Consider the following 25712-nt stretch of genomic DNA (forward strand, 5'->3'; position numbering starts at 1 on the left):
GATAGGTCTGTCCTTCTCCCACACAGATGCACAAGTACATTACCCATACCACAAGATATTAAACTGAAGAGATCTTTATCCATAATGCTAAAACATGTGCTGCTGATGATGAATCTCATTTACATCGATCACACAGTGGCCATCTGTATTTGTACAGTATATGATGAACAAAAATCAATATGACAATTCAAGACCAACTTTTGTGCTCCTTCCACCTAAACATTTTAAATGTATTATGCATTGATTTTGCGAATTTCCATTACTATGCAGTAGTTTATCTGGGAAATTAGAAACATTAGCTAAATCTGTTTTCAAGCCTCCACTCAGCCTTATGTTTTATATCCACTCCTATGTCTCACCTCTGGTGTTACTTGCGGACAAAACGTCCTACCCCCTAACTTCATAATTCAGTTATTTAAGACAGCCTTTGCAAAGCTAGTTTTCATGGTTTTAAATTTGCATGCCCTAAATTGGATATGCCCTTCTAAAAGCTCTTTGTTTTGAGCAACTCTCATAATTAACTTGCTTAATTAGATGTTTGTTTTTTACTCGGCTGAAAGAGTGTTACATAATTGCTTCTAAATCATTTCATTGCAACCCTTTCAAAGTGCAGGGGGAAAAAAGACGTAATTTGTAATTTTTCTGAACAGAAATCTGCAATTACAGTTACATTTTATAATGCAAGACAATTTCACCTGACAGTAGGTCTGGAGTGTGTTGCTTTTTTAAGTATTTAATCAAACCAATTGTTGCCTTGGGGAAAATCTGAATAAGAAATAATCTTAGTTTTAAGGATAGAAATTGCAGTTTTCTATATAAGCATACTGGAATGCCCCTTGAAGCGGACATTGTGTTCTGAAGCTACTCAGGTGGATGCTCACGTTGCACTATCCTGCTGTAAATGGCTACAAAATGAGCCCCCAGACTCTAATTAAAGCCATGATAGTATAGGATCTTATGTGAAAAAAGATCACAGCCAGCTGCAGTGTGACTCAGCCCTCGGTGGTGTTGAATTGAAGATGCGGCCGAGGCTTCTGTTTTGAGAGCTCATCCATCATTCTGCCTTCCAGAGTTGCTGGTGATCTCTGTGTTTGCTCTGACTGTGTGGATGTCAAGGTCGGATGTTTGATTGCTGTGATGTGAAGCACAGACAGTCTTGCTGTTTTTCGACTTCGACCTGTTATTCAGCTCTGGTAAACAGCATAATGTCATGTTTTTATTCTCACTAGCGTGCTGTTACCGTAAGGATTTATCACTTTCTGTCTCCGTATGTGCCCAAAACAGGAAGTGTTTTTAAACTGTTATTTGGCGAGAGGCAGCTGTACGTTTTTTGAAGTCTGGGTAATATTTCAGTGATATATATATTTCAGTTATTGCCACTTTTTTTTGTCTCTGACTCACCAACACACAATATAACCAGTGGTCATATTATTGGATAGAGGCTCCAAGTGTTGGCTCCATTCACCTCCGGAGAGCTGAGGAGCATCTCAGGGTTTTATGATCGGCCAATTGTTATTTTCAATTCACTCATCTGTCCGGTAAAAAAATCATTACACTGTCAGAAATTCCCATTACAATAAAATTAAATATATTTAAATGTTAATATCACATAGCCAGTCATCAGCCCAACACGCATACGAATAACATGTAGCAAATACTCTCATCTTAAGGTCTGATACCAACTCATTATTTGGGATTTGCTTAAAAGTAAAATAATGTGAAACGATTCATTATTTTAAAGTATTTTCAAATATTTTGTTGATTAGCCCTATTATCTAACATATAGGATTTTATAAACGAAGCAACAGACATATTTGTGATACAGTAAAAGTATATATATTTGATGAGTCTTTTTCCTGACACTGTCACCAGGAAAAACATTAGCAACGATATGTGTGGCCTGCTGCTTGTAGTGACCGCAGATTATAGAGCATTGAGATTGTATTACATACATTTTGACATTCTTGTGCTTGACTTAAGTGTGCATTTCAGAGGGGATCCTGGAGGCTTAACAGGCTTACCCCACCTTGTTATCCTCCATTGTCCTCTTCCTCCATCCTCCTCAGTCCTCTGCTAAACTCTGCTGCCTGTAGCCAATATATTCGGTCAGAGAGGGGGGGGGGGGGAGCTACTCAATAACACATGTTTGAGGTTTCTGTTTGCTTTGGCTGCTCACCATTGTGCATCTATGATCAAGGTCAAGTGTAAGGATGCTTCATTTTAAGTGGACAACTGCTGCAATGTGTATTTGAGCCTTTTTTTGCATCATGTTTATGTAAATGCACTCGAGAGGCAATTTGGTTTGACATGGGAGTCATGAATTATTTATCACTGTGACAGAATCAAACCCACTTTATTCAAAAGAGAATGCAGATAATTTGTGCCCTTATAACATTGATGTCAAAAACAAGAGGTTCAGGAAAGTGAAGTAGTATTATTATCATAAATAAATAAGATCAATTAGGTTTTGCCTGCTTGCGTTATTAGAGATGTTCTTTGGGGTTGGATTTTTGCTTGAATTATCCATATAACAGGAAGACGACGGTTATGCCTATGATGGCTGACCTGAATAGGTAGATCATCTCTTTCATCCTCCTATCAGTCAATCTCCGGTATTCAGGGCATGAGGAGGGTGAGAAAGGAGGAGCTAAATTGCACACATTTGAATGCACTTCACGTTGGCACTCACGTTACAAATGATGCACTGTAATGTATTTCTGCTTCTTCTTGTTCTTGTTCTTCTTGTTCTTCTTGTTCTTCTTCTTGTTCTTCTTCTTGTTCTTCTTCTTCTTCTTGTTGTTCTTCTTCTTCTTCTTCTTCTTCTTCTTCTTCGTTTCTTCTTCTCCTTCTTCGGAGTCACACGAAGCTGAATAATAAGGTTGCAACTTTTAAAATCAAGTTTACATTTATGCATGGTAGTTTGAGGTCATTTAAAGAAAATAGTGCAATTATGAGGATGATATAGAAACAAGTTGTCCCTATAAGGGGGAAAGGGGGACGTCACATCTGTGTAGGAGGTGAACACAGGACATGTAAGACACAGCAGGCGTGCACATTCAACATAGTGTCACTTAGATGAGCTTTGACGTCCTCTGAAGTCTCTCTGAGGGCCCAATTAGAAAATCAGAGGAAAAGCCATGTGATTTTCCCAACAGTGATACCAGAGTAACTTTGTGTTTTCTTGCTCAGACTGTCACAGGTGACCCCGACATTTCCTTGCCTTTCTTTCCTGTCATGCACAGTATTGTTTTTGTCTTTAAAGCAATCTGTAGGCCTTAACTCTCCAACAAGGTTACATTACTGTTTGTAGGGCTTGCATGTAGTGAAATCTGGAGATGTCTTATAATAGGGTTGCCTAATTTGAACCTGTATCCTTTTTGCAATTACTAACCCCATCCTTTTCTGTCCCGTTTTTTCCTTTTTCACATTTTCCCCAATTATTTCCCACACTGACTGTTACAGAGTTTAGAAGTCTGAAGTATAAAATTACCTAAAGACGCAAAGTAGCTCTCAACAGGATAAGCAATGCGTGTAGGATGAATGAATCTCTCTCAGCTGGCTACTTATCTGCCTCCAATTTGTCTAAAATAGGCCCTCGAGTTTCTATTCCTATACTTTTCTAATCTAGGTTAAGAATATAATCATACATCTTGACCCAGTACCGAAACAGCTGCAGTATATAAAATGACTATTATGCTTGATCAGTATCAAACGACTTTACACTTGAGTATAGTAAATGCACATATGCTATTTGTTTCTTTTTAAAATTAGAGGTCTGCTTATAGATGTTGTCATGATTTTTGCTTTTTTAAGCCCTATTGAGTTTCTCTGTAAAAAGACAAAACCTATGTTTACAGAAAGTGTTGCTCACCAAAATGCATAGTGTGTATCATTAGGCCCAAAAACATGTCGAATGTGTTCCCTATATAATATTAACATCAGAATTTCTTTATTCTTAAGGATCTGTAATAGGAAATTTACAATCCGGGATGTCTACTTCCATGATTACAGGCTTGCAGTTATGATTGCCTTTGCCGGTGCATTGCAGCATGCCATTGAGAATTTCTGCTGCCTGTATATCAGTGCAGTAGTGTGAACGCATTGGCAGGAGTGTGTGTCACATCAGATGAGTGTGTGTGTGTGTAAACAGTAAAAGGGCTTTACTTTTATTTGCATGCAAGTCCTTGTGCACTCAAATAAAAACCCTTCCATAGTGCTACTGGAGGTCAAAACTGCTTCAATATTTCAACCTTTATGCAAAAAAATGACTTCTTTATTTGATCTATTGTGCAAAATAAGCATAGAAAATACATAACTCAGGATGAGACCTTCATATTAACCCCTGAAGGCCCATCAGTTGCCATGCCACTATTGGATGCCCCCCCTTGACCCCACCTGTCATTTCACAGCCACAGCCTGCCATGTCAAATGGCTTTTGTAATCCCCAAGCCCATCATGGCCTCAGCATGCAGCCAAACTCCTAGACTCGTCCCTTGCCTGCTCTGATATGCACGGCCCCAGGGGATGCCTTTAGCTCCAGTTTGATACAGCCCCTTCTCTCTGCATGTGTATGAGGTTAAACCAGGACATTCGGAGAGCCTTATTGAAGGGGAAGGGATGTAATATTTCTTTGATGATTAATAAGATTTGTCTCCAGATTACCAAGACGGACCGTATACAAAAAAAAGGGTCTAGAAATGTTTAATGTTTCTAGACCCTGTGTTGATCAGACATCTGCGGTGTGCTAATGTTATCTAGCAGCTTGAGGTCATCATAGAAGTGATGGTTACCATAAAAGAAAGCTTCACTGTTTTATTAAGTCTGTCTTAAAGCAACTTTCAGGAGAACATATCAATATTTTAACCTTTTTGTGCTGTAATCGTTTTTTCAAGACCAGAATCTTTTTTTAATCCCTCTAATATTATTTGTACAGCTTGAGTGATACATGTTATGAAGAGAAATAACTAAATAGTTTAATTGAATTTGAATAATGCTTTCATGGGAAGAGGCTACATGCATTTACCTTTGCTTCTATCTCTTCCTCTGGTACATGCTCTTGCTGCTTTCAACCTTAACTGTTCACAGGCCAATGTTGCCTCTGGGTGCTAAAATGAAAGATGACTTACTTTCTGGTGGTTTTAATGGGAGTGAGATTGCTTGCAGAACCCTAACTGAGTTCTCTCACTTCCAGTCATCCTGATGGCCCCAGCAAGGTCTCATCTGATCGCTTTGCATTAAAGGAATATTTCACCCTGAAAATATTCTCACATTTTAGTGTACCATTAATCCGCAACGATTCGTGCATTTCGGAGATTGATTTTCGTGATGAAGCGCACCTAGTTTTACTCAATTTAACCAGTCTTCTTCAAATCCAATAAATGATTCGTTACAGGATCTAGAATAACGGTATATTGATTCAGACAGAGGAAACACACAGGTGACATTAATAACGTAATGTTGCTTTCACCAGTGCTTTTGTCGAATATCCGCCGAAAATAGTCTCGACACATCGAAATAGACTTTAAGAATCCGCATCGGCATGTGTGTATTTGTGATTTCTAAAAGAGGAAAGGCAAGTTTTCTTTTAAGTTATCGTAGTTTTCTTTGGTTTGTTTCTCTCAGTACTTAGTAGTAGGCTACTCTTCAACACTACAGTACATTGCAATGTAAGGGTGTATTAGATTTCCTTCAGCAATAGCCACTGGCAATTCATCCTCCTCGTCTGGAAACAGCACCACATTTTATTTCACTACTCTGCTGATGATGCCATAGTGCCGTCTTTCTAATATTAAAATTGCATTAGCCACCCAGCCATTACACTCCCAAAGATCCGGAGCTTCTTAGAAGAGCTTCCATCAAAGCTACAACTACATGCTGAATTTATTCTGTTCAGTTCAGTTCTAGAAATGTTATTTGAAACTGCCTAAACAGTTTGACTTTCAGCATTATTTGACAGAATTGTGAACGTTTTTATTTATGACTTTTAGAATTAAATGTAGAGTAAGAGCAAATTCATTCAGAAAAAAAAAGATTTTAAGGGCACAAAATCAAGGAATACATGCATGCTTTTAATTTGCTCTTCATAGATGCCTTACTGCTGATATAATAGTTGCTAATGTGATGGTTTATTTGAGGCACATTGTTTACTGTCAGACAAAAAATACATATACAGAAAGAAATGCTTCTGAATTATCTTAGTGTTTTTGTGCTCTCTTCAAAAAACAATACCCAACAAATGTATTAGTTGTGATGCCCGGCTCAGTTTGAGTTTCATTTTGGGACCACAATAGACAATGATTCATAAAGAAAGTTTTTGAATGAATTTGCTTGAGCGTGCAATAACTGTCAACATAGTCAGCACATTAAAACTAAACATGGACAGACGCTTGAAAAAACAGTAAATTGCAGCCAGTTAAATATTGAAGGAAAAACCAAAGTAGCTTACTGATAAGCATATTCTTAATAATGTTTGGGACATCATGTTTATTTATAACTCATTGGTCAGCAAATTTGGTTCCACATTAAGGGACTTAATCTCTTGAGAATGACTTTTTTTTACCCATCATAATACAGCAACATTGTAAAAGTGTTGAGTGTTTTCACATCATATCGAGGATCTTTATGTGTCTATATCATTTATCCGTTAAATGGTTGCAAGACTTTAACTTCTGAATTTAACGAGGCCCAAAAATCAATTAAGCTGGCTGCCGTTCATCTTTTTCTCCAGAAGGGTTTGAGCCAGCAGTTATACGATCCCTCATGTGAATGCGGAGAGAATGTGTCACCTTCCAAAAAGCTTGCTAAAAGCCCTGAATACTGGCTCTCTGTTGTCGTTAACTGAGCCAGTGCCTGCAGTGGAAAACAGACACTTAATAGGAACCTAATCGTCTGCTTTGTATAGGGAAATACAGAGACAGCAAATGATTGATGTGATGTCTGATTTTGGACTGATTAAAATGTATGGCAGTATCAGTGATCATTTAGATACCATACCAATAGTATTTCACTTGAATGTGACTGCTTGCACATTTTTCAATAAATTGCTTTCACCTCACATATATGATAATACCACCAAATCTTAAATCAGGCTAGCCCAAGCACAGGACAGTGGAGTGCCTCGCTGAGCAGTGATAGGAATGGACAGGGAGCAACATCATAAGCCATGACTGCAACGTCCTGAGCTGCATCAGGACAGAAGGCAATGTGTCGACATGTCGGGCTGAAAGAGACAAAGAGCCTCAGCGTCAGTCAGTGCATGGGCCTACTTTATCTGGAGCGAGAGAGATAGAGATACAGCGACATTCAGAGAGAATGAGGACAGAAAATATTGTAGTAGAGAGAGAGCTCTGAGCCAGTGGATTGTCCAGAGCTGATTTTTTTTAAATCAAGTTTGTATTTCCTATGATTTCATAAGAGGGAGAATGCAAGTGTCAATCTAAGGGTTCCTGCTTTTTAACATGAATGAGAGAAGAAGCTTTGATGTGGAAATTGTTAGATGTGCACTTTGGATGATAATGCACAACATCCATATTTACAGCAATAATTTCATGCGTTCATGAATGCATTCCTCCACCATGACCACACATATCTGCACAATGTGTTATTTTTTTACAGTAACAAGAAATGTTTAGAAAGCTGCTAATGCAGATAATGAAAGGTCACTTACATCCCAATTTGGTTAGTGCACCCGAAATGTCCCATTAATCTTAGTTCAATCGTTGCCACAAATGCCCTGTTATGTTGTAATGTTAACCGATGGGTTATAAAGGCTGAACAGCTACTCCTGTGCAAACAAGAGACTTTCACAAGATGGTAAACACTGAAATGAAGTGCATGCGTAGAACCAAGGCATAATGAGCAGAACATTTAAATTATTTTATATCTAATAGATATTAGCTAACATTAGCTACCATAAACTATTCATCATATCTGACCAATAAAGGCTATAGAAGCAATGTTTACTTGTTTATGTAGACACATGTTTTTGTTGTTTCTTTTTACATTATTTGCAGTGGCTTAACCATTTCCATAAAACAAACTGTATTCTTCTCCCTGGCCACAGAGTCAACAAACAGTCAAACTGGAGAAAAACTACTGTAACCTCGTTGTCAGCAGTGCTAAATGAGTGAATGAATGAAGGAACATCTCTTTTAATATCATGTAAGCTTCTCTGCATGGTTACAGGGTTAAGTGTTTGTTGGGCTGTGTTCCAGACAGCTGATGTGTGTCCCATCCTGCTGTGCTGTTTGTACACTCTGAAAAAAAAAAAACCCGGTGCTGGGTGTGTGTGACATCCTCCCTCCCTTCCATACTGTCACCTCAGCGGTGCTTGGCATCACTGCCGCCATCCCCCTGCATCCCTGCACAGACACGATGCCTCCAAATACAGACACTGAGACAACACACAGAGGGTATGTGCAATACATACCGTATGCAAATGTTTTCAATCAAATTCTCTTCTCCCAGTCGTCCCTCCACCTTACTACTGAAGCTCTTATTTTAATTTTGATAGAACAACAGCTCAAAGCAGTCGTATATCCTGCTGCCTTCCATAAACACATGAGGGACTACTGAGTCTCTTCCTCAGAAGCATTTGACAAGGCTTCTTACATTTGTTTCCCTGCTGCTAGGGTTCCATCCACCTCACTATTGAATTATGCTCTGTTGTTTACCGTTTTCCCCTCACACAAGGGAACAAAAACAGCTCAAAGCAAAAGGAGAAGCAGTGTATAATACGAGTTGAGCAGTGGGAGGCCCGGCAGTGTCATGTCTGTGTCCTGGTAGCTCTTAGATAGTGCCGGCTGCAGAGGGGATATGAGTGTGGAAATCAGGTCTGTGGTTTGTGGTGGTTGCTGGAGGTTTAAGGGACAAGTCAGGAGTATAGAGCTGTCAAGTGGCTAAAGAAAAAACGTTTTATAGATATAGATTTATTATTGCTTCAAGTGTTAATTTTGATTTTCAATTGTTATTTAACCCAATTCACAATCAGTTTCCCCATTTATTTCTCATGAAATGGCTTTTAGGAAATCCCTTATTCCACACTGCTTGTCATTATCTTACACATCGTTCTGTATCAGCTCTTTGTTGACCTTATAGGATGTTTACACTGATTAAAATATGCAATGTTTTTTATGGCAGCAACCATCAAATGAAACTATTCTAGATATCCTTTGTGGGATACACTCCCAAAAACTCCCCTTTTCCATTTTAGTGAACAATGAGCTTGAGACAAACTGTGAAGAGATACCTGTGTTTTGGCAGCAAAGCACACATTTGTAATAATATATCCATCAGTGATAGCAGTAACTAAGAATTATTTTATGATGTGTTAATTTTCCACAACCCAAGGGTACAATTTAAAAAGACTTATTATTTCAACATGACAAAACCCAAAGGTTGTGAATTTACAACATACGTAAGATGGAAAGTTTTGCCATTGACAGGTTTTTATGCATCAAGGAATAAAAACAAGAATTAATTAAAAACATGCTGATACATTTTTCCTAAGGTCATTTTAAACCCTTAACTTGTTTGAGTTCCACTTATTTAAAGAAAGTCAACCCGGCTTATTCCTCAGCACTTAATATAACATAATACCACAAAGTATTACAACACCTAACATTGCCTGTAGTAATGTGACACAATCTGATATTTGGCCCTTTAAGGCTGAAGCTTGAAGAATGAGGAATCATGAGGATTAGTGACTTTGGAAAGCACCTGCAGACTGCAGACACTTCTCTGCAAATTCAATCATTTTCTCATTCTCTTTTATCCAACTGCTGTACTTATTTCTCTGTTCTTGGGGGGACTTTCTTTTTTCACAACCCAACTTCTCCCATCACTCTCAGCCTCCATCACTGTCTCCTTTTTATCTGCACACCTTCCTCTCTCTCTCGTCCATTGTTAAAATCATCCCATATGCTCAGCGCTGTCAGAGCAGGTGGCAAACCACAGGTGGACCCCACATCTCCGTCAGGGCTGGCTTCCGTCCCGCAAACCCAATTTCATGTTGCCATGTTGGCACACTAAACAGGGGAGGGGGGAACAGGAAGTTAATGACCAGGGGGTTTGACTTTTAGTGGCCTTGAAGCAGGACACATACCCTTTTGTTTTCTGAGAGGTCTTTTGTGATCACAGAACACCTCATTGTCTTATACCTCAGTTTTTAATAATGGATTACAAATTGCAGTATAGCATTTTCCCTAATCACATCTGAGCATATTAGTGATTTATTGAAGAAAAGGAATTAAGTGGGATAGCGAATACAGCATGAAAGGGCTGTCTTTAATAAATGAATAGCAGCAGTAAATGAAATGCAGAGATTTATTTCATTGAAAACAAATTATAAAAAGCATTGTGCCAATTCTATGGGATATTGTATTGGTGACATTTAAGAATACATTCAGATTTGGTGACCTGGAACTTGACTGAATTTGTAAGTAAAAGATCCTATTACAATTTACATGCATTGGTTGGAAATATCAAAAGACAGAGACCTTTTTTTTTTAGATAGCTTTACAGTGCCAGCATGTGAGTACACACTGCCTTAGGCTAACCATCATGTGTGAAATTCAGAAAACGTGGACTCAAGGGCCTCAGTAATTTCCACAGTTTGTGCTGGAACATTCTCTGAAGTTTACAGTTTTTTTCAGGGTGTTTTATTTAAGCAAGCTGGGGCAAAGGTTTGAATAACAATCAATGATATGTGAGTATTTGTTTAGGTACAAGTTTGTCATCAAAATGTTCCCCTAACACTGAAGGTCTTGTAGGGATGGGAGTGCTGGCTGGATGCATTTCAGCAGCAGAAACATGCTGAGGGGGTGGAAGGTGTGACAGGACTGCAAAGCTTTACAAATGGATAAAAGAACCCCTCTGTGAATGTGTCATGGATGTGCTTAGAATGAAAGTGGAGGAGAGGACAGGGACGGATGAGACAACTTCATGACGACCGTCTTGGTGCATTAATCAGCTCCATCATCTTCATGATAGTCGTTGTAATATATATCTCCATATCTTTTCTCTCTTTCTATCTTTTATTGAAACGTAATTTCTGCGCACAAACCACTGCAACATGAGTCCACTGTTTGTTAAGCTACACTTTCCATCTCTTGAATAATTCTATTTGTTCCACTTTGAAGAGTATCTCTTTTTCTTTCCTTTGGGAATACATAAGTGTCTCCCCTTAGTGCACACTGCATCGTACTGTCTTTGGCTATTACAAGGATGTGTTGACACCTTCAAACCCTGCGTGAGAGCAGTTTGGGATTTTCACCTTGGCACATTTGATGTTTTGATAGTGTCTCAACAGTCAATCAAAAGACTGACCTCATAAGTCAATTTATTAAACATTTTAAATTACTTTGACAGCCTATCTAACACCATTAGATGTGTTGTAAAACTCCAGCTATATAGACAAAAGTATCGAGACTCTCCACTTAATCATTGAATTTGGGTGTTTCATTCAGTCCCATTGCCACAGGTGTATACATCAAGCACCTAGCCATACAGTCTGTCTTTACAAACATGTGTGAAAGAATGGGTCAAACTAAAGAGCTCATTGAACTCAAACGTGGTACTTTAATAGGACACCACCGTTGCAACAAGTGACCACCAAGTGTGGGATGAAGTGGTGTAAAGCACGCCGCCACTGGACTCTGGAGCAGTGGAAACGTGTTCTGTGGAGTGACGAATCATGCTTCTCTATCTGGCAGTCTGATGGACGGGTCTGGGTTTGGCGAATGCCAGGAGAACGTTACCTGCCTGACTGCAATGTGCCAACTGTAAAGTTTGGTGGAGGAGGGATAATGCTATGGGATGTTTTTTTGGGGTTGGCCTAGGCCTCTTGGTAAGATGAAGCATTAAGAATCCCCTTCACTGGAACTAAGTCATTCTGGACAATTTTATACTTCCAACTTTTTGGAAACAGTTTGTGGAAGACGCTTTTTCTGTTCCAGCATGACTGTGCCCCAGTGCACAAAGCAACTCCATTAAGGCATGGTTGGATGAGTTTGGTGTGGAAGAAGTTGACTGGCCCACACAGAGCCCTCACCTCAACCCCATTGAACACCTTTGGGATGAACTAGAAGGGAGATTGCGAGCCACGGCCTCAAGTCCAACATCAGTGTCTGACCTCACAAATGCTCTTCTGGATGAATGGGCAAAAATTCCCTCAGACACACTCCAAAATCTTGTAGAAAACCTTCTGAGAAGAGTGGAAGCTGTTATAGCTGCAAAAGGGGAACAACTTCACATTAATGCCTGAGAATAATTTGGAATGGGATGTCATAAAAGCTCCTGTAGTTGTAATGTGTAGGTGTCTCAAAACTTGTTTCTACCATAGTGTAGTGTAGGACTCAGGTGTCTTACAAGGTGGTGTGACATATCTGGCCTTTTGTAATAGCTTCATCTGACATGCAGGCTGAATGAACACGCACACACCCCTTAGGCAGTCAGATTATTCACGCTGCCAGTTAAAAGGACTGAGCATCACTGTGTCGTATTATAATGTTTTGTTTGGCTTATAGACCACAGGAATTTGGTACCACTTTCTAATAAAGCACCTTTTATGATATGTTTAAAAGGTGTACACAATGGCTTTCATGAATCATTCTCGAATGCTTTGTATATTAGTTCTGAGCCATTGATAAGAACCACGTTTGCTCGATATGTTGTATGAGAAAACATTTGGCTGGTATTTATCCTTCTGGAGAATAATATATACCTTTTCTCTCCAATTGGCTAAAGAAGAGTCGCAGAGCCACTCACCCCAACATCCGTTTATTATCCCAGCTGCAGACTGTACTTGAAGGAGCGTTGTAAAAACCTTCCTTTATTAATGGCCACCTGACAGCATCCCAAAGCATAGAGATACATGGTTTAAAATACATAAAGCCATTAGTCTTCATTTATAAACCCTATAAAAAGGAGCATAGAGCCTGACAAGAGCTGGCTTTTAAGAAATAACCTTTGTTAATTACCCAAACAAGTGATATGTTTTTGTTATCTAAGTGTTAAAATGTTTAGAATAGAAAGTTCTTTGTTTGAGTTGAGGATGCTTGCTACTTGCTCACCAATAGGCATACTTTTGTCTAGCTGATTTAAGGTTTTCCCTCTTTTCCTTTGAAAGCTTTTTCTACTTCTTTTGATGTAGTTTTTTCAATGATGTCAGACCCTAGCTTGCCAAAACCAGCTCAAACTGTTGGTGTTGTGTAAACTTTCAATTAAACACCAGGTTCTGCTTCCACCACTTGACCCATCCTTAGAGTGCCTTTTGAGAGATTTGACTAACATGTATTAACATTTTAATGTTCTCACTTGAAATGGAATTAAAAAATAGTTGTATAAGATAAAAGAAATGTGTTGGCATGATTTCCAATATTAACCTGTCTCTTCACTTTCTTTCCTGTTAACAGAAAGACCCACCTATGATGCCTCTGGCTTCTCATCTTTACCAAGTGACCCTGCAGTCACAGCTGCTCCTGCCCATCCATTGGCTGACCTGCCTTTCTCAGTCATCCATTCAGATGGTGACTCTGAGTCTGAGGGGGAAGGTTTATCAGGGCAGCCCGCCTTTTCTTCTGTCTTAACCGTGATGGCAGGAACTGTCAAAAATCCAGTGAGCCTGGATCAAAGTATAACCTCTCCAACCATCACCAGGGACGAGACCTACACCACCCAATGGCCTTCACATAGTTCCAGCCAGGGCTCAAAGATGTCCTCCTCGTCGTCGTCTGCGGGAGACAGCTCAGGTCTGACTTCCAGCATGTTTCACCAACACACCACACCTCCTCAAGCTGTTACCATAACGTCGACTGTCTCTGGGCCATCACGTGTGTCCTTCATGGATGGAGACAGGACTGTGTCTTTATCAACAGTACCACCATCTTCGTTGTCATCATCATTGTCTTCATCAGCTCCATCCACTTCCCCTGTGTTATCATCCTTAGTGTCTTTATTTTCTGCTGGCAGGACAAACAAAGCAGCTTTATCTCAAGGTCAAAGTATAGTGTCCAGCGTTAACCCACAGACATTATCACCAACAGGGTATCTAGGTTCGACAGACAGTCTTACAACCACACACTCAACTACTCATTCATATGTTGACCTACCACGTGTCATACAAGGACTGCAAAGCACAACACCCAAACCAGCACACTTTCTAAGTGAAACCAGCATTGAAAAGGGCAATGAAGTGACAAAACACTCATTATACTCGTCCGTCGATAAAATCTATGAAGTAAGTGGAGCATACATAAGGAGTGCAAGCACAGAAGTGATCCAGACACCAGCAACAAGCAAATACACCTCATATTCTACTCCAATTGTTTTAAAGATTTTATACAAAACCTCTCAAAGCCAGATCCCAGGTGTGAACTCTGTAACAGCCAATAATATTGAAATTAGCAGCTTATTTCCCTCCAATCAAGAGAGCCAAGCTGTTCAAAGGCAGCAGGGAGCTTTACAAAATCCCACATCAGCACTGCTGTCTGTCCATCCTAAAGGCTATTCAGTTTCCAGTCATGTCACACAGCAGATGTTATCTCAAACATCATATGTGGAAAAGGAGAAAAAGATAGCAATAAATAGTCAGACTTTTATTCACAGAAGTGCAAGAGATACAACCATATCCCCTCTTAGTTCAAATGTTGTTAATCCAACAGTTTCACCAGCGCTGACCCTCAGACCCAGTGAGACACCAGCAGGTAAAACATCTCTCTCTGAAACTGCAATCACTGAGCCGACTCCTACACACTCTGGCATGGTGTCCTCAGAGCATGCAACTAATCCTGGTGATTTACTGATGGCAGTGGGTCACGGCAGCTTCAGAGTTCCTACCATCAATATAAATTACAACCAGGGTGATATAACAGCAGCAGAGCTCAAATCCACTTCAAATCAGGATCACCAGAATAACTCACTTTCACCCCCAGCGCCGAGGCTGGACTCAACCAGTGGAGCTATCCCCAGGTCGATCACCAGCACTGGAAAAACATCCTCATCATCAGAATCAGATTTGCTTCATTTACCAACTAATGAAGCCATAAATGTTGGAGAATTTGTTGCACAAACAGGGTCTTCCAAGGGCATTACTCAGGAGCCTAGAGGATGGATAACGCCTAAAAAAATATTTTACTCCGATAGTAAGACAAAGTCTCTTGCTGGTTCAGCATTGCCAGTTAGTGTGGCTAAGGATATGCCCTATACAACCACATATGAAAGTCTTTCACACACCACTCAGCCTACAAACATATTGCGCTCATCTCTTAGTCACAGCCCATACAACACTGTTGACTACACTGGCCTGTCTGCAAATAGTATGGTTATATTTTCAAGGCTACCCAAAACCTTAATATCACCACAAAGCACCGCCTCACAAAGACCTTTGGAAACAATATTTGTACCTACGTTCCTCCAAAAATTTTATGCAACATCTGGTCCAACTCCACCCCCCAATAAATCTCACCAGACAGCTGAAATCTCTGCTCATATCATCAAATCTGATAGAACTGGTCGCAGTGTTCCTACTGCAGGGAGTAATGGAAACTCACCTGCCTCAGATGTTCAAATGACACATGGATATATGCCTATTGAGAGCTTCCTCAAAAATGATTTTAGTTCATTTTCCTCTTTCCTTAATGGAAATGAGGAGTCTACTGTCAACAGAGACACTGTTTCATCAGGGCAGTTCACAACACAGTTTCCATCTTTCATAACTACAAAAGAGTTAGACAAGAGGAATAAAGGCTCTGAGGGTTCTGGCAAAGGATCTCCAACTGAAATCCCCTTTTCTCCAGTAACATCTGGTGCTACACCTCTCAAAAGTATGTCTAGTAAAGACGATGTGACACTTACAAGAAGCTCTAAGCAGTCTTCTCTATCCCTCTGGTCTGAAATCACCATGACACCGAAGACAAACACTGCTTCTCTCTCTCAACAACCAATTACCAGTGTGATAAATGATGGATCCAGTTTTTTTTTAGGCAGACAAAGAACCATTCCCTCAAATGACATCTCTGCTGCAACTACTTCATCCAGTGATAGACATAACAGCAGTGAATCACTTAGTGCTATTTTCAGCTTTGGCACAAAACTAATGGCATCATATACAAAGGGAAAGCCACCAAGCCTGTGTCTTTTCAAAGCCCCGCCTTTGAATTACAAAATACATCTATTGACTTTGATAGGCGAAATTCTAATTTACCAGCAGATGGCCCATCACATGAACATCCAAAGCTGGAAGATGGACAAGAGGGTAATGTGCATTTATTGAATTCAAACGATCCAAATGTACTCTCCAGTGATCCAAATTTGTTATATCCAACTGTTGGAGAACATCCATCTTTTACATATGTAAAAGGCACATCTGAATATGAAAAACAGACACTGAATTTGTCTCCAGCTAATCTGAGATCTGCTGTTTCTGTCAATGTACAGCAAGGAGCCACTGTCAATGGTGCATGGGGTTCAGCTGCTTCTGACACTGACTCTGTAACATCTTCTAAAGCTTCTACTCTTTCATTGGTGAGCAAACACAGCACCCCTCAGGCAGATGTTGACTCTCTTGAACATGCATTTGATGATGCTGTCTCACTTTCAACAAACCCTGCATTCGATTTCACAGACACTGAAACAATCAATAACACAACTGATCTGAGACAGAGGGGGTTAACAAGTCCGACAGAGCTGGGGCCATCGTCTTCTTCATTCCATTCATCATCATCTTCAGTGACTTCATCACTATCATACAGCAGTATCATGTTTCAGTCATCCTTACATATAAAACCACCTACTTCAGTGTCTTCATCGACATCATTGTCAACCTCACATTCAGTTGGTAAGATATTGTCAATAATAACAACCATGCCCCCACGAACCGCCTCTTCATCCATGTCCGTAAAAGCCACATTTCCATCCTCATCACCAAGTCTGACCATAGTTCCTGGTCGCTCAAAGGAAGTGACTGAGACGTTTGTTGTCCTTACAGAAGCAGGGACGGATGACACATCCAGAGAAGTTGCGCCCACTTTCCCCAAAGAAAAAGCGGCCAGTCTAGCCCCCTCTCAACCAGTCAGAATCCCCACCGAGAGGACATTTCAGGTATCACCTCTGCCCTATCCGCAGGACACCCCGACAGAATCTGTCCACCCTACCACCACAACTGTAGCTTCAGCCACGAAAACAAAAAACCCCATCACAACCATGCCTTCGATAAGCGTCTCCCCCAGAACCACGCAGTCTGCAACACCACAGCCTGTGCCTGTCACCAGGAGAACGACCACCACCACAACAACAACAACTAGGACTCTAACCACCAGGAGAACGTTCACACCACTTGTCCCCAGAACAAGCCCTCCCAGGGTGGCCACCACCATATTTATTTCCCCTTTCACCACAACTACAGAGGCTCCACCACAGCAGTGCAACATCACAGAGAGATTGTGGATGAAAACAGGTAAACAGTCATTTTGCAACAAAAAAATGTTTAGTTGTAAAAGGTAATTATTCCTCTAACATGTTTTGTCCGGTAAATGTTTTGGCTTCTGCCTCTTTTTGTTCTCTCTGTCTCTATCTCTCTCTTAGTGGTTTCCATCTATGTGAGAAGAAACAGGCTGGACAGCATTCAGAGGCAGAACCTACGGAGGGGATTAAGTCAGGGCCTCCGAAAAGCACTGAATGATACTTCTGCCCAAGCACAGGTCAGACTGTTAATCACATAAGAAAATATAGCTTCTTCAGCTGATAAATAGGATAACATATTTGAATAAACATTAAAACATATATACAGTTTTAATGATTATATGTTTGAATGTATTTTGTTTTGAAGCACCATTGCTTCAGTCTGGGCCAGTATCTCTTTTGATTAGAGATTTTTTAATCCCAATGGGACCTCCACAGTGACTAAAATGTTTAATACATATTTTAGAACAATTACCAGATAATAAAGGACCAAAGCATTAGATACCTATTAAACGGACAACTCTTAAAAATTCTATCACTACTTTTTGTCTAAAACTTCATGAGATAATTTGACAGACTGTATGTTTACTTCACATACAAAGAATATACTGTGGCTGTGAAGCTGTAGCAACTTATGTAAGAAGTGCTAACAGTTTATGTTTTACTGATATTATCACTAAAGCTACTTAAATCTGAAGGAGTTATCTCAACCCGAGGGCAGATTACGAATAGCATGCTGAGTTTACATACGGAGACTATTAATTAAGTTGTAGTTTTTGCAACATCACAATCTCCACATAATTTCAAAAACAAACAATGTGCTTACTAAAATGGGGTGAGAATCCAAATAAATGCTGAAAATAATTTCAAATTCAGTCAGAAAGCAATAAAAAAATGTTATGTTTTAAAAGTTCTGTTATAATAATTGGTGCTTCAATATTCTTGGTTCTTTATGCAGTAACAAAAGTTGTCCATAAAGTGAAATAAAAGGTGCTTTTTATTTGAAGCTTGTACCTCATATACGTTTTATATTTGTAGTTTTAACTTGATATAACTTGCTTAATATTTGCTTGATAATCCTTATTTTTTCTCATACTGAATAGAGAATAGTTTCTTATTGTGAACCAGAAATTTTAGGCTTTATTAGCGTGGAGTAAATGAGACACGCAAGGACCGTCATGTAGGCTATGTGTGAAGACATGAGTACAAATATAGAAATTAGGTTGACTGTCTGTGTCCCTGGAGGCTGTGGGTGTCACACATTGGAGAAGCTGTACCAACACTCAAACAAAATGAAGATTAGGATTGTTGCTTTAATTTCCTCATATTAATTAATTTGTCTATTTACAAATAAAGAGTCCAAAGAATCAATCCCATTTTACCGGAAGATAATCTTACCACAGCATCGAACCAGATGGCACCTGTTTTTTTTTTCCTAAACCATATTTAGTTTAAACAAAAACTCAGGAGGAAACCAACCCCAGCATTTCCCCTGCAATAATAGCAGCAGCAGCAGATCCAGGGCACACACAATGATCTTCATGTCTGGGGATTAGCCATTTGTGGAACCAATCATGGTTCCTGCTGTGCCAAAACCATTCTCTCTTTCAAAAAGCCTCTAATGCCTCCGCTTGGCTATGAGAAGCTACGCTAAAAAGCTGCTGGTGAAAAGTAGAAATATGAATGTTTGATTCAATGATAGTGCCTGAGAGATGAATACAAACCCCTGGGAAGGATTTTAAGGTTGTATGCTTTCTGCACATTCACTGAACATGAGAAAATAAATCAAAAGCCAGAGATAAATTAGGTTTTAAAAAAACAGGAATGGTATTCATTCCCTACATAAATAATTCCTCTCCTCCTGGTCTCCAGTGGGTTGGAATGCCTTAACAGTGTTGCAATGTTGAGCAAGTTTTAAATTCATCTGTGTGTGTTTTATAGCTGCAATCCGGTGAAATGTCCCGACGTGTTGTATTTCTCAAAGTGGAAGTATCAAATAATTGAGGGAGACTGTGTGTTTGTCCTGTGGATGTGAAGGTCAATGATCTCATATGTTCACACTCTCTCTCTCTCTGTTTGGTCTTTGAAGGTGTCATGCTTCACTGCACACTTGTCACCCATTTCAACATTGCTTGGGTTCCTTTTGGTACCACTGCTCTCTCATCCAATGGGAAGCAAGCTGTTGGCAAGGGAAATTGCCTCTGTGTTTAATTATAGGTTATAAATGGTTGGGAGGAGAGCAGTGTGCTGATGCTAAAAAAGATGATGAGAAAGACACCAAATGAATTGAACCACAAGGCTTAAACCATTTTAAAACCTCTAAAGAATGTATACACTGTAGAAGTATGCTATTTTTGTGCCTTTTATCCGGGGCTCTGCAGGGACTGGAAACTTTTTAGATAACTGACTATATCCTTTGGGTTAATCTGTTGGCCGTATTCACACTCTTTTAGATAGAGTTAGTGGGTGTATTACCAATCTCTGGCTTGCTGGAAATACAATCTCTTAATAACACCTTCACACGGATGAAGCCTGAGAGGATAAAGCGATGATAAAGGGCTCTTTTCACAGCGCTCCCAACAAGGCTGAATTGTGAGGAGGCAGAGTGGTGACTCTCAGCTCCAGAGAGGATAGGCTCTCAGTGTTTTGGCCAGTGAGTCTCCTTGTCAGCAAAGGCTTTCAGATGGTTTTAGATAACAGACCTGAATGGTTTCACCTCTCCTACACACACCTAGTTTCACTACACCTGTCATCATTCCCTTTCCGGTTTCCGTGTATGTAGAGTTCACCAAAAAGTCAAACTTTTACTGACAAACACATGCATTGGTACATGCCATTACACACACATTCATTCACCTGTGTCACAATGAGAATGCTGTGATAGCTCGGCCCTTAGAAGTGAAGAAACATAATCCTCTTGGTCCCAAACTCCCTATTTATCAGTCTCTCCCATGTCTCACTCATCTTTACTCTCCTCTCTTTCTGCCAGCAGCCCTTCAGTCCCTCCTGGTTCTCTTTCCACATATCTGCTTTCCAAAATCACTCCATCTAATGTAGCTTTCATTAACGAGGCGTTGAAATATACTCTTGAAGTGCTCAATCAATCCATTACAGTTTAACATCCTGTCATTCAGCTCATTTGTTAATATGACTGATTGATGCTACCATCTCATCCTGTCTAAAGGACCATACCACCAATCGGTTTTTGCTGATTCACAAAAAAATGTCCACAGCATAGTTGATCAATTTTTAAAGAAATGGGAAAAAGGAAGGATTTACTAGTTTTTATGCAGTGGATGGTTTCTTTTCATTTATTACTTGAGTATGGCTTGAAAATAACCTTTAAACCTGCTTCAGACAGGCCTTTTTTAACTGCAGACATTTTGACTATGTCAGTAAGAAATAGCACAGGTGTTGCACAGAGTGAACCAGTAAGCTCTGACAGTGTGAAAGGGGGCCAGCATGCAGAAGTACTAGGAGCCTTAAAGTGAAGCAACTAAAATAAATTCAGTCCACATTTTACCCCACAATAATTGCTTTGACAAAGAAGGTAAAGTAAACGTAAGGTAACTTGATGCAAATGTGATGTCATAGTTGATCGGTTTGATGCATTTTCATACTATAATAAAATCAATTAAAAGCAATCTGAACAGTAAAGAATTACACAAAAAACATGGGATGGTATTATGAAAAAGACTGGCAGTGTGAATGCCACAAGGTGAAATGTGTCACCCTTCCAGGACTTCATCGCATCGTTTATTACTTTATCACCTGTTGTCGTTTTGTGGCTAATAATGCCAATCAAGCCACTATGCTGCAAATAAAAAGCTCTATGGTTACATTGAATATACTCAACTAATGCACCAATGTGATGAAATTCCTTTTTATTCTACAGGTAATACACAAAATAGTCCTACCCAGAACTTTGTCAGGAAGTTATTAATTAGGACTTAGTCTAAGCATGCCTTAATAAACAGTTTTTTTTTGTTTTATACTGAACTTTGCTTATCTACGGTTTTATTAGTGAGTATATATTTCCACTGTTTTGTTAATAGGTGATTATAGTATAGTCTGACGAACGTTTAACTAAAGAGTAACCTAACTTATAGGTAGGTTAATGTCTACTTTCGATGTAGTTATACACTGCCTGGACAAAAAAAAGGTCACACAGTCTAATATTTGTTGGACCACCTTTAGCTTTGATTATGGCACACATTCGCTGTGGCATCGTTTCCACAAGCTTCTGAAGTGTCACAACATTTATTTCTGTCTTGCATTAATTTTTCGCCAAGATCTTGTATTGATGACGGGAGATTCGAACCACTGCACAAAGTCTTCTCCAGCCCATCCCAAAGATTCTCCATCGGGTTCAGGTCTGGACTCTGTGGGGGCCAATCCATGCTCCCTGAACCACTCTTTCAAAATTTGAGCCCGATGGATCCTGGCATTGTCATCTTGGAACATGCCCGTGCCATCAGGGAAGAAAAGATCCATTGAAGGAATAACCTGGTCATTCAGTATATTCAGGTAGTCAGCTCACCTCATTCTTTGGGCACATAACGTTGCTGAACCTAGACCAGACCAACTGCAGTAACCCCAGATCATAGCACTGCCCCCCACAGGCTTGTTACCTTTTTTTTGGCCGGGCAGTGTATCTAAGTGTAATACAGGACCCTGTGACATCACTCTGAGGTGTGATACCTGCTACAACAATCACACTCCTGACTATAATAATTAAGGTGATGCTGATGGGATTAGAGGTTAGACGTGCACAAAACTTTCAGCAACAGCTGAAATATTAATATTGCCCACTGAGTTGTTAGCATTTTCAATTACTGGTACAAACTATTAATATGTACGTCTGTTCTCTACTCTACTCTCTCAGGTGGAAACTGTATTTGGTTCTCCCAACATGACGGTGGCTTATCATGTGACTGGAGGGGACATGGTTTACTCTCCCTCTGTGGTGATGCAAGGCTTGGACTCCTACGGCCGTGATAAGCTGATTTCAGACCTGCGACAGTACCTCCCCATGGTAACAGCCCTGCCCCTCCCTGTGGCGTTATGGAGATCCAGCCCGGCCCCTGGCTTCCAGCTGAAAACAGGTCAGCTAGTGTTCACTCAGGATGAAAGAAAAGATATAAGTCAGACAACAGCTTGAGACATACGGGTAGTTGTTCCTGCTGCGATTGTGCACTGGAGCCTTTTTTTTTTTTAGAGGAAACTAGGTTTGCAAAGTAATAAAAAATAAATCTACATCAGAGCAGAAAATGACAAGAGCATGTTTACTTAGAGTTTAGCTAAATAATACCTAAGGTAACATATATCATATTCCAAGCGTTCCCAATACACATCAAAATATGGGAATTTTGTCGTAAACTAAAGAATTATTAAAAGTAATATTTATAGATTTTTAAGCCCATTTCTTTTTATGTTCTAGTGCTGCAGTTTGTGGGAGCAGGCGATGATCCTCGGTCCTGTCGGTTCTCTCAAATGATGGAGCAGAGGCTTGAGAAGGTGTTTTCTGAAGCGCAGGCAAAAGTGCTCAACACAAACAACAGACTCTCTGTTCAGGTAATGTTGTGTAACAGTGGTGTAGCATGGTGTTTTCCTGTGTTGTGCTTACTGTTACAGTGGTAATGCTGTGATTTGTAATATAATGCCAGTGTAGAAGTGCATTAGTACAGTGTTCAAGTATTCATTGCACTTAAATGGATCAAAACGATATGAGTTCTGACATTGATAATGACCTGATGTCCCTGATGATTTATTTTTCTGTACAACATGTATACAAAACATCCAGCAACCCAAACAGAAGTTAAGCTAGAGTCTGATTAATATTAAATGCAGCATATTCGCATATTTGTTACTTCAAATGTTTTGTCCCCTGCCATAACAGATCAATTTAACTATGTGGTTTAGGAGATTTTGCTGCTGCAAACTTTGCAATTTCTGCAAAATTGTCCCCTTCAGGCTTTGCCTTTCAAACAAGAGCAGCTTTAAGGATGAACATTAATTATGTTTAGGGAGGCAATGTTTAAATATTTTTTTATAAACTGACACATTAAAGTGCACCCAATATTAATGCATTATTGACGGTTATGCATGGAGGAAAAAAAATTATGCTCCAACGTTTTTACACCCTTCGTACTTTGCCAGTTTCCCATTGTGCTACTTGATTTTTACATCTCATCCTTTTTGCATTTTGTCTAAGAAGTTACAACTATTTTACGTTTAATGTGGTTTAACAATTTTTGTGTCCTCTTCTGACTCGGAGCCTGTACTCTACTTTTCTTTCTCCCAGATGTTGAATGTCTCCCAGACAGCAGACTCTCCTGCTGTGTCATTGGTCTACACTGTGAAGAACGGGACTGTCTTCCTTAATGGTACCGCTGCCTCAAACCTCCTCGGTCAGCTGTCAGCTGAGCTGGTGGGCTACTTCCTGTTCTATCCACCACTTATAATTGCTGAGCGTAAGTTACAATTTACATTTAAAAATACATCTGTTAGTCAGGAGTAATTCAGTCGACTTACAAGAGGAACCACAAGAAATTGCTCTTTTGTTTTATTGGAACGATTTGTTCCCTAAACACAAAGTAGATTCAACAATGAAGTGATTCAAGATTCAAGGCTTTATTGTCGTATGCACAATACCTACAGCATAGTTTTAACCAATGGAGTCCCCGCCTCCTCCAACAATGGAGCATGCTATACTAAATACATTAGAAATAAAGACTTAAATTTGTGCTTTTCCTTTCGTCTTTGACTTTCACAAAGCATGCTTATCTCATATCTTCGGTATAGACCTTTAACAAAGGAACTGATATAGTAATTGTCCATACTAAAAGAAATCAAGTACAAATCCAATGTGATAAACTGTAGCTGTTTTAATGTAATGAAAGCTATTACTTATCTTCTTAGTATTATTTAGCATTTATATGTACCTTAGTATATCAGTCTATCTAAGCAATGGTAGAACTCAGAAATGTAATCACTAAACTTGACTGACAGACTCTTAGTAATTGGATGTTTGCGACTGTTCTGCTGCTTACACGACCACAGTTGTGTTTCAATGATTGAGTCACTTAAATATAGTTGATGCAGGGACACAACTAAGCCCATGCCTTTCATCTCAGCCTCCTTTAAGTGCATACTCAGCCAAGCTCTCCATCTTTGCAAGAAGGAATCAGCAGGAGTCTAAACAGCAATCTTAGTGGAATCCCAATGTGTAGTTTTTTACCGTGTGATATGTAAACGGTTCAATAGGGGGAGATATAACAGATGTAGAGACATATATGAGACATCACTTTTATGGTACTGTATTGATCCCTGAAGTTTTATGCCTTCAGAGTAAATACAGAATATAGGTTCAGCAAAAGATGTAAGGACCTACAGCAGATTTAGGGATTCAAGTTCCTTTTACACACACAGTTTACTCTCATGTGTACCGCAACCCAAAGAGTATTTCTGAGCTTCAAGACTATTTTCTTTCATATTACACTAGTGACAGTGCATTGTACTCTGAGCTGACTGCCAAAACTCAGGTGAGGTTAGAAACGTTATTGTCGATCCTGGAAACATGGTCTTTGGCTTCACCACAATAGACAAGAAATAACAAGACAGAACAGTAAAACAGAAGGAGAGCGTGTAGTTCAATCATCTGCTTTCAAATACAGTTCAGTAGGGCTATCACGAAACTGAACCTGAACGAATCCTGTGTAGTCACTGCCAGAGGACAAGAGTGCAAAAGGCGCCTCAGTTTCTTCCATAATGTATCTGATATAAAATGCTAAAGTGAAAATCTATATAAAGACACATTGGGTCAAAAAGACTTTAGAAATTCTGAGGTTTGTGGTTAGGTTTCCTTTCAAGCAGGAACGAATCTCACTAGCTGACTTTTAATGGTTTCTAGGAGGTGCATTGCTGGAATATCTCCAGACATTATAATCAGTTTGACACATCAAGGCCATGCAGGGTCAAAGCAGAGCACAGCTTAAAGCCAGGAATTATGTTTGGGGCTTCCCTGTATTACCATCTAGCTGATCTTAATTTTGAAACGTTGTTTCTTCTGTTTTCCTTTGCTGAGCCAAGTGTGACAACAGGCTCAGATTGTACCTGGCTGGACCATATTGAGCAGAATTTAGAACAAAAATGAATGTTCAATCAAGTGCTGTTAAGACTGGAGTATGTTGGATAATATCTGTCTGTCTGGAAATAAGAACACTATTTCCAAATTCAGCGACTGGAATGTCCGT

At 39.7% G+C, this 25712-nt stretch overlaps 1 protein-coding gene across 2 annotated transcripts in view; it reads left to right on the top strand.

Annotated features, from left to right (window-relative positions):
* Positions 1 to 25712, top strand: part of kiaa1549lb (KIAA1549-like b) — a 55426-nt gene that overhangs the window by 10808 nt on the left and 18906 nt on the right. Inside the window, exons 2-8 of one of the 2 annotated variants that reach the window (XM_063880715.1) lie at positions 13413 to 13722; positions 14683 to 14687; positions 16958 to 17452; positions 17581 to 17696; positions 22343 to 22562; positions 22898 to 23031; positions 23762 to 23930. In XM_063880715.1, coding sequence (XP_063736785.1) covers positions 13413 to 13722; positions 14683 to 14687; positions 16958 to 17452; positions 17581 to 17696; positions 22343 to 22562; positions 22898 to 23031; positions 23762 to 23930 — 1449 coding nt within the window. Of the gene's footprint in view, positions 1 to 13412; positions 13723 to 14682; positions 14688 to 16957; positions 17453 to 17580; positions 17697 to 22342; positions 22563 to 22897; positions 23032 to 23761; positions 23931 to 25712 lie in introns of those variants that run through there. The other variant, XM_063880714.1, reaches the window with a different exon arrangement.

This window comes from Eleginops maclovinus, chromosome 4, assembly GCF_036324505.1.
Source record: "Eleginops maclovinus isolate JMC-PN-2008 ecotype Puerto Natales chromosome 4, JC_Emac_rtc_rv5, whole genome shotgun sequence".
Lineage (NCBI taxonomy): Eukaryota > Metazoa > Chordata > Actinopteri > Perciformes > Eleginopidae > Eleginops > Eleginops maclovinus.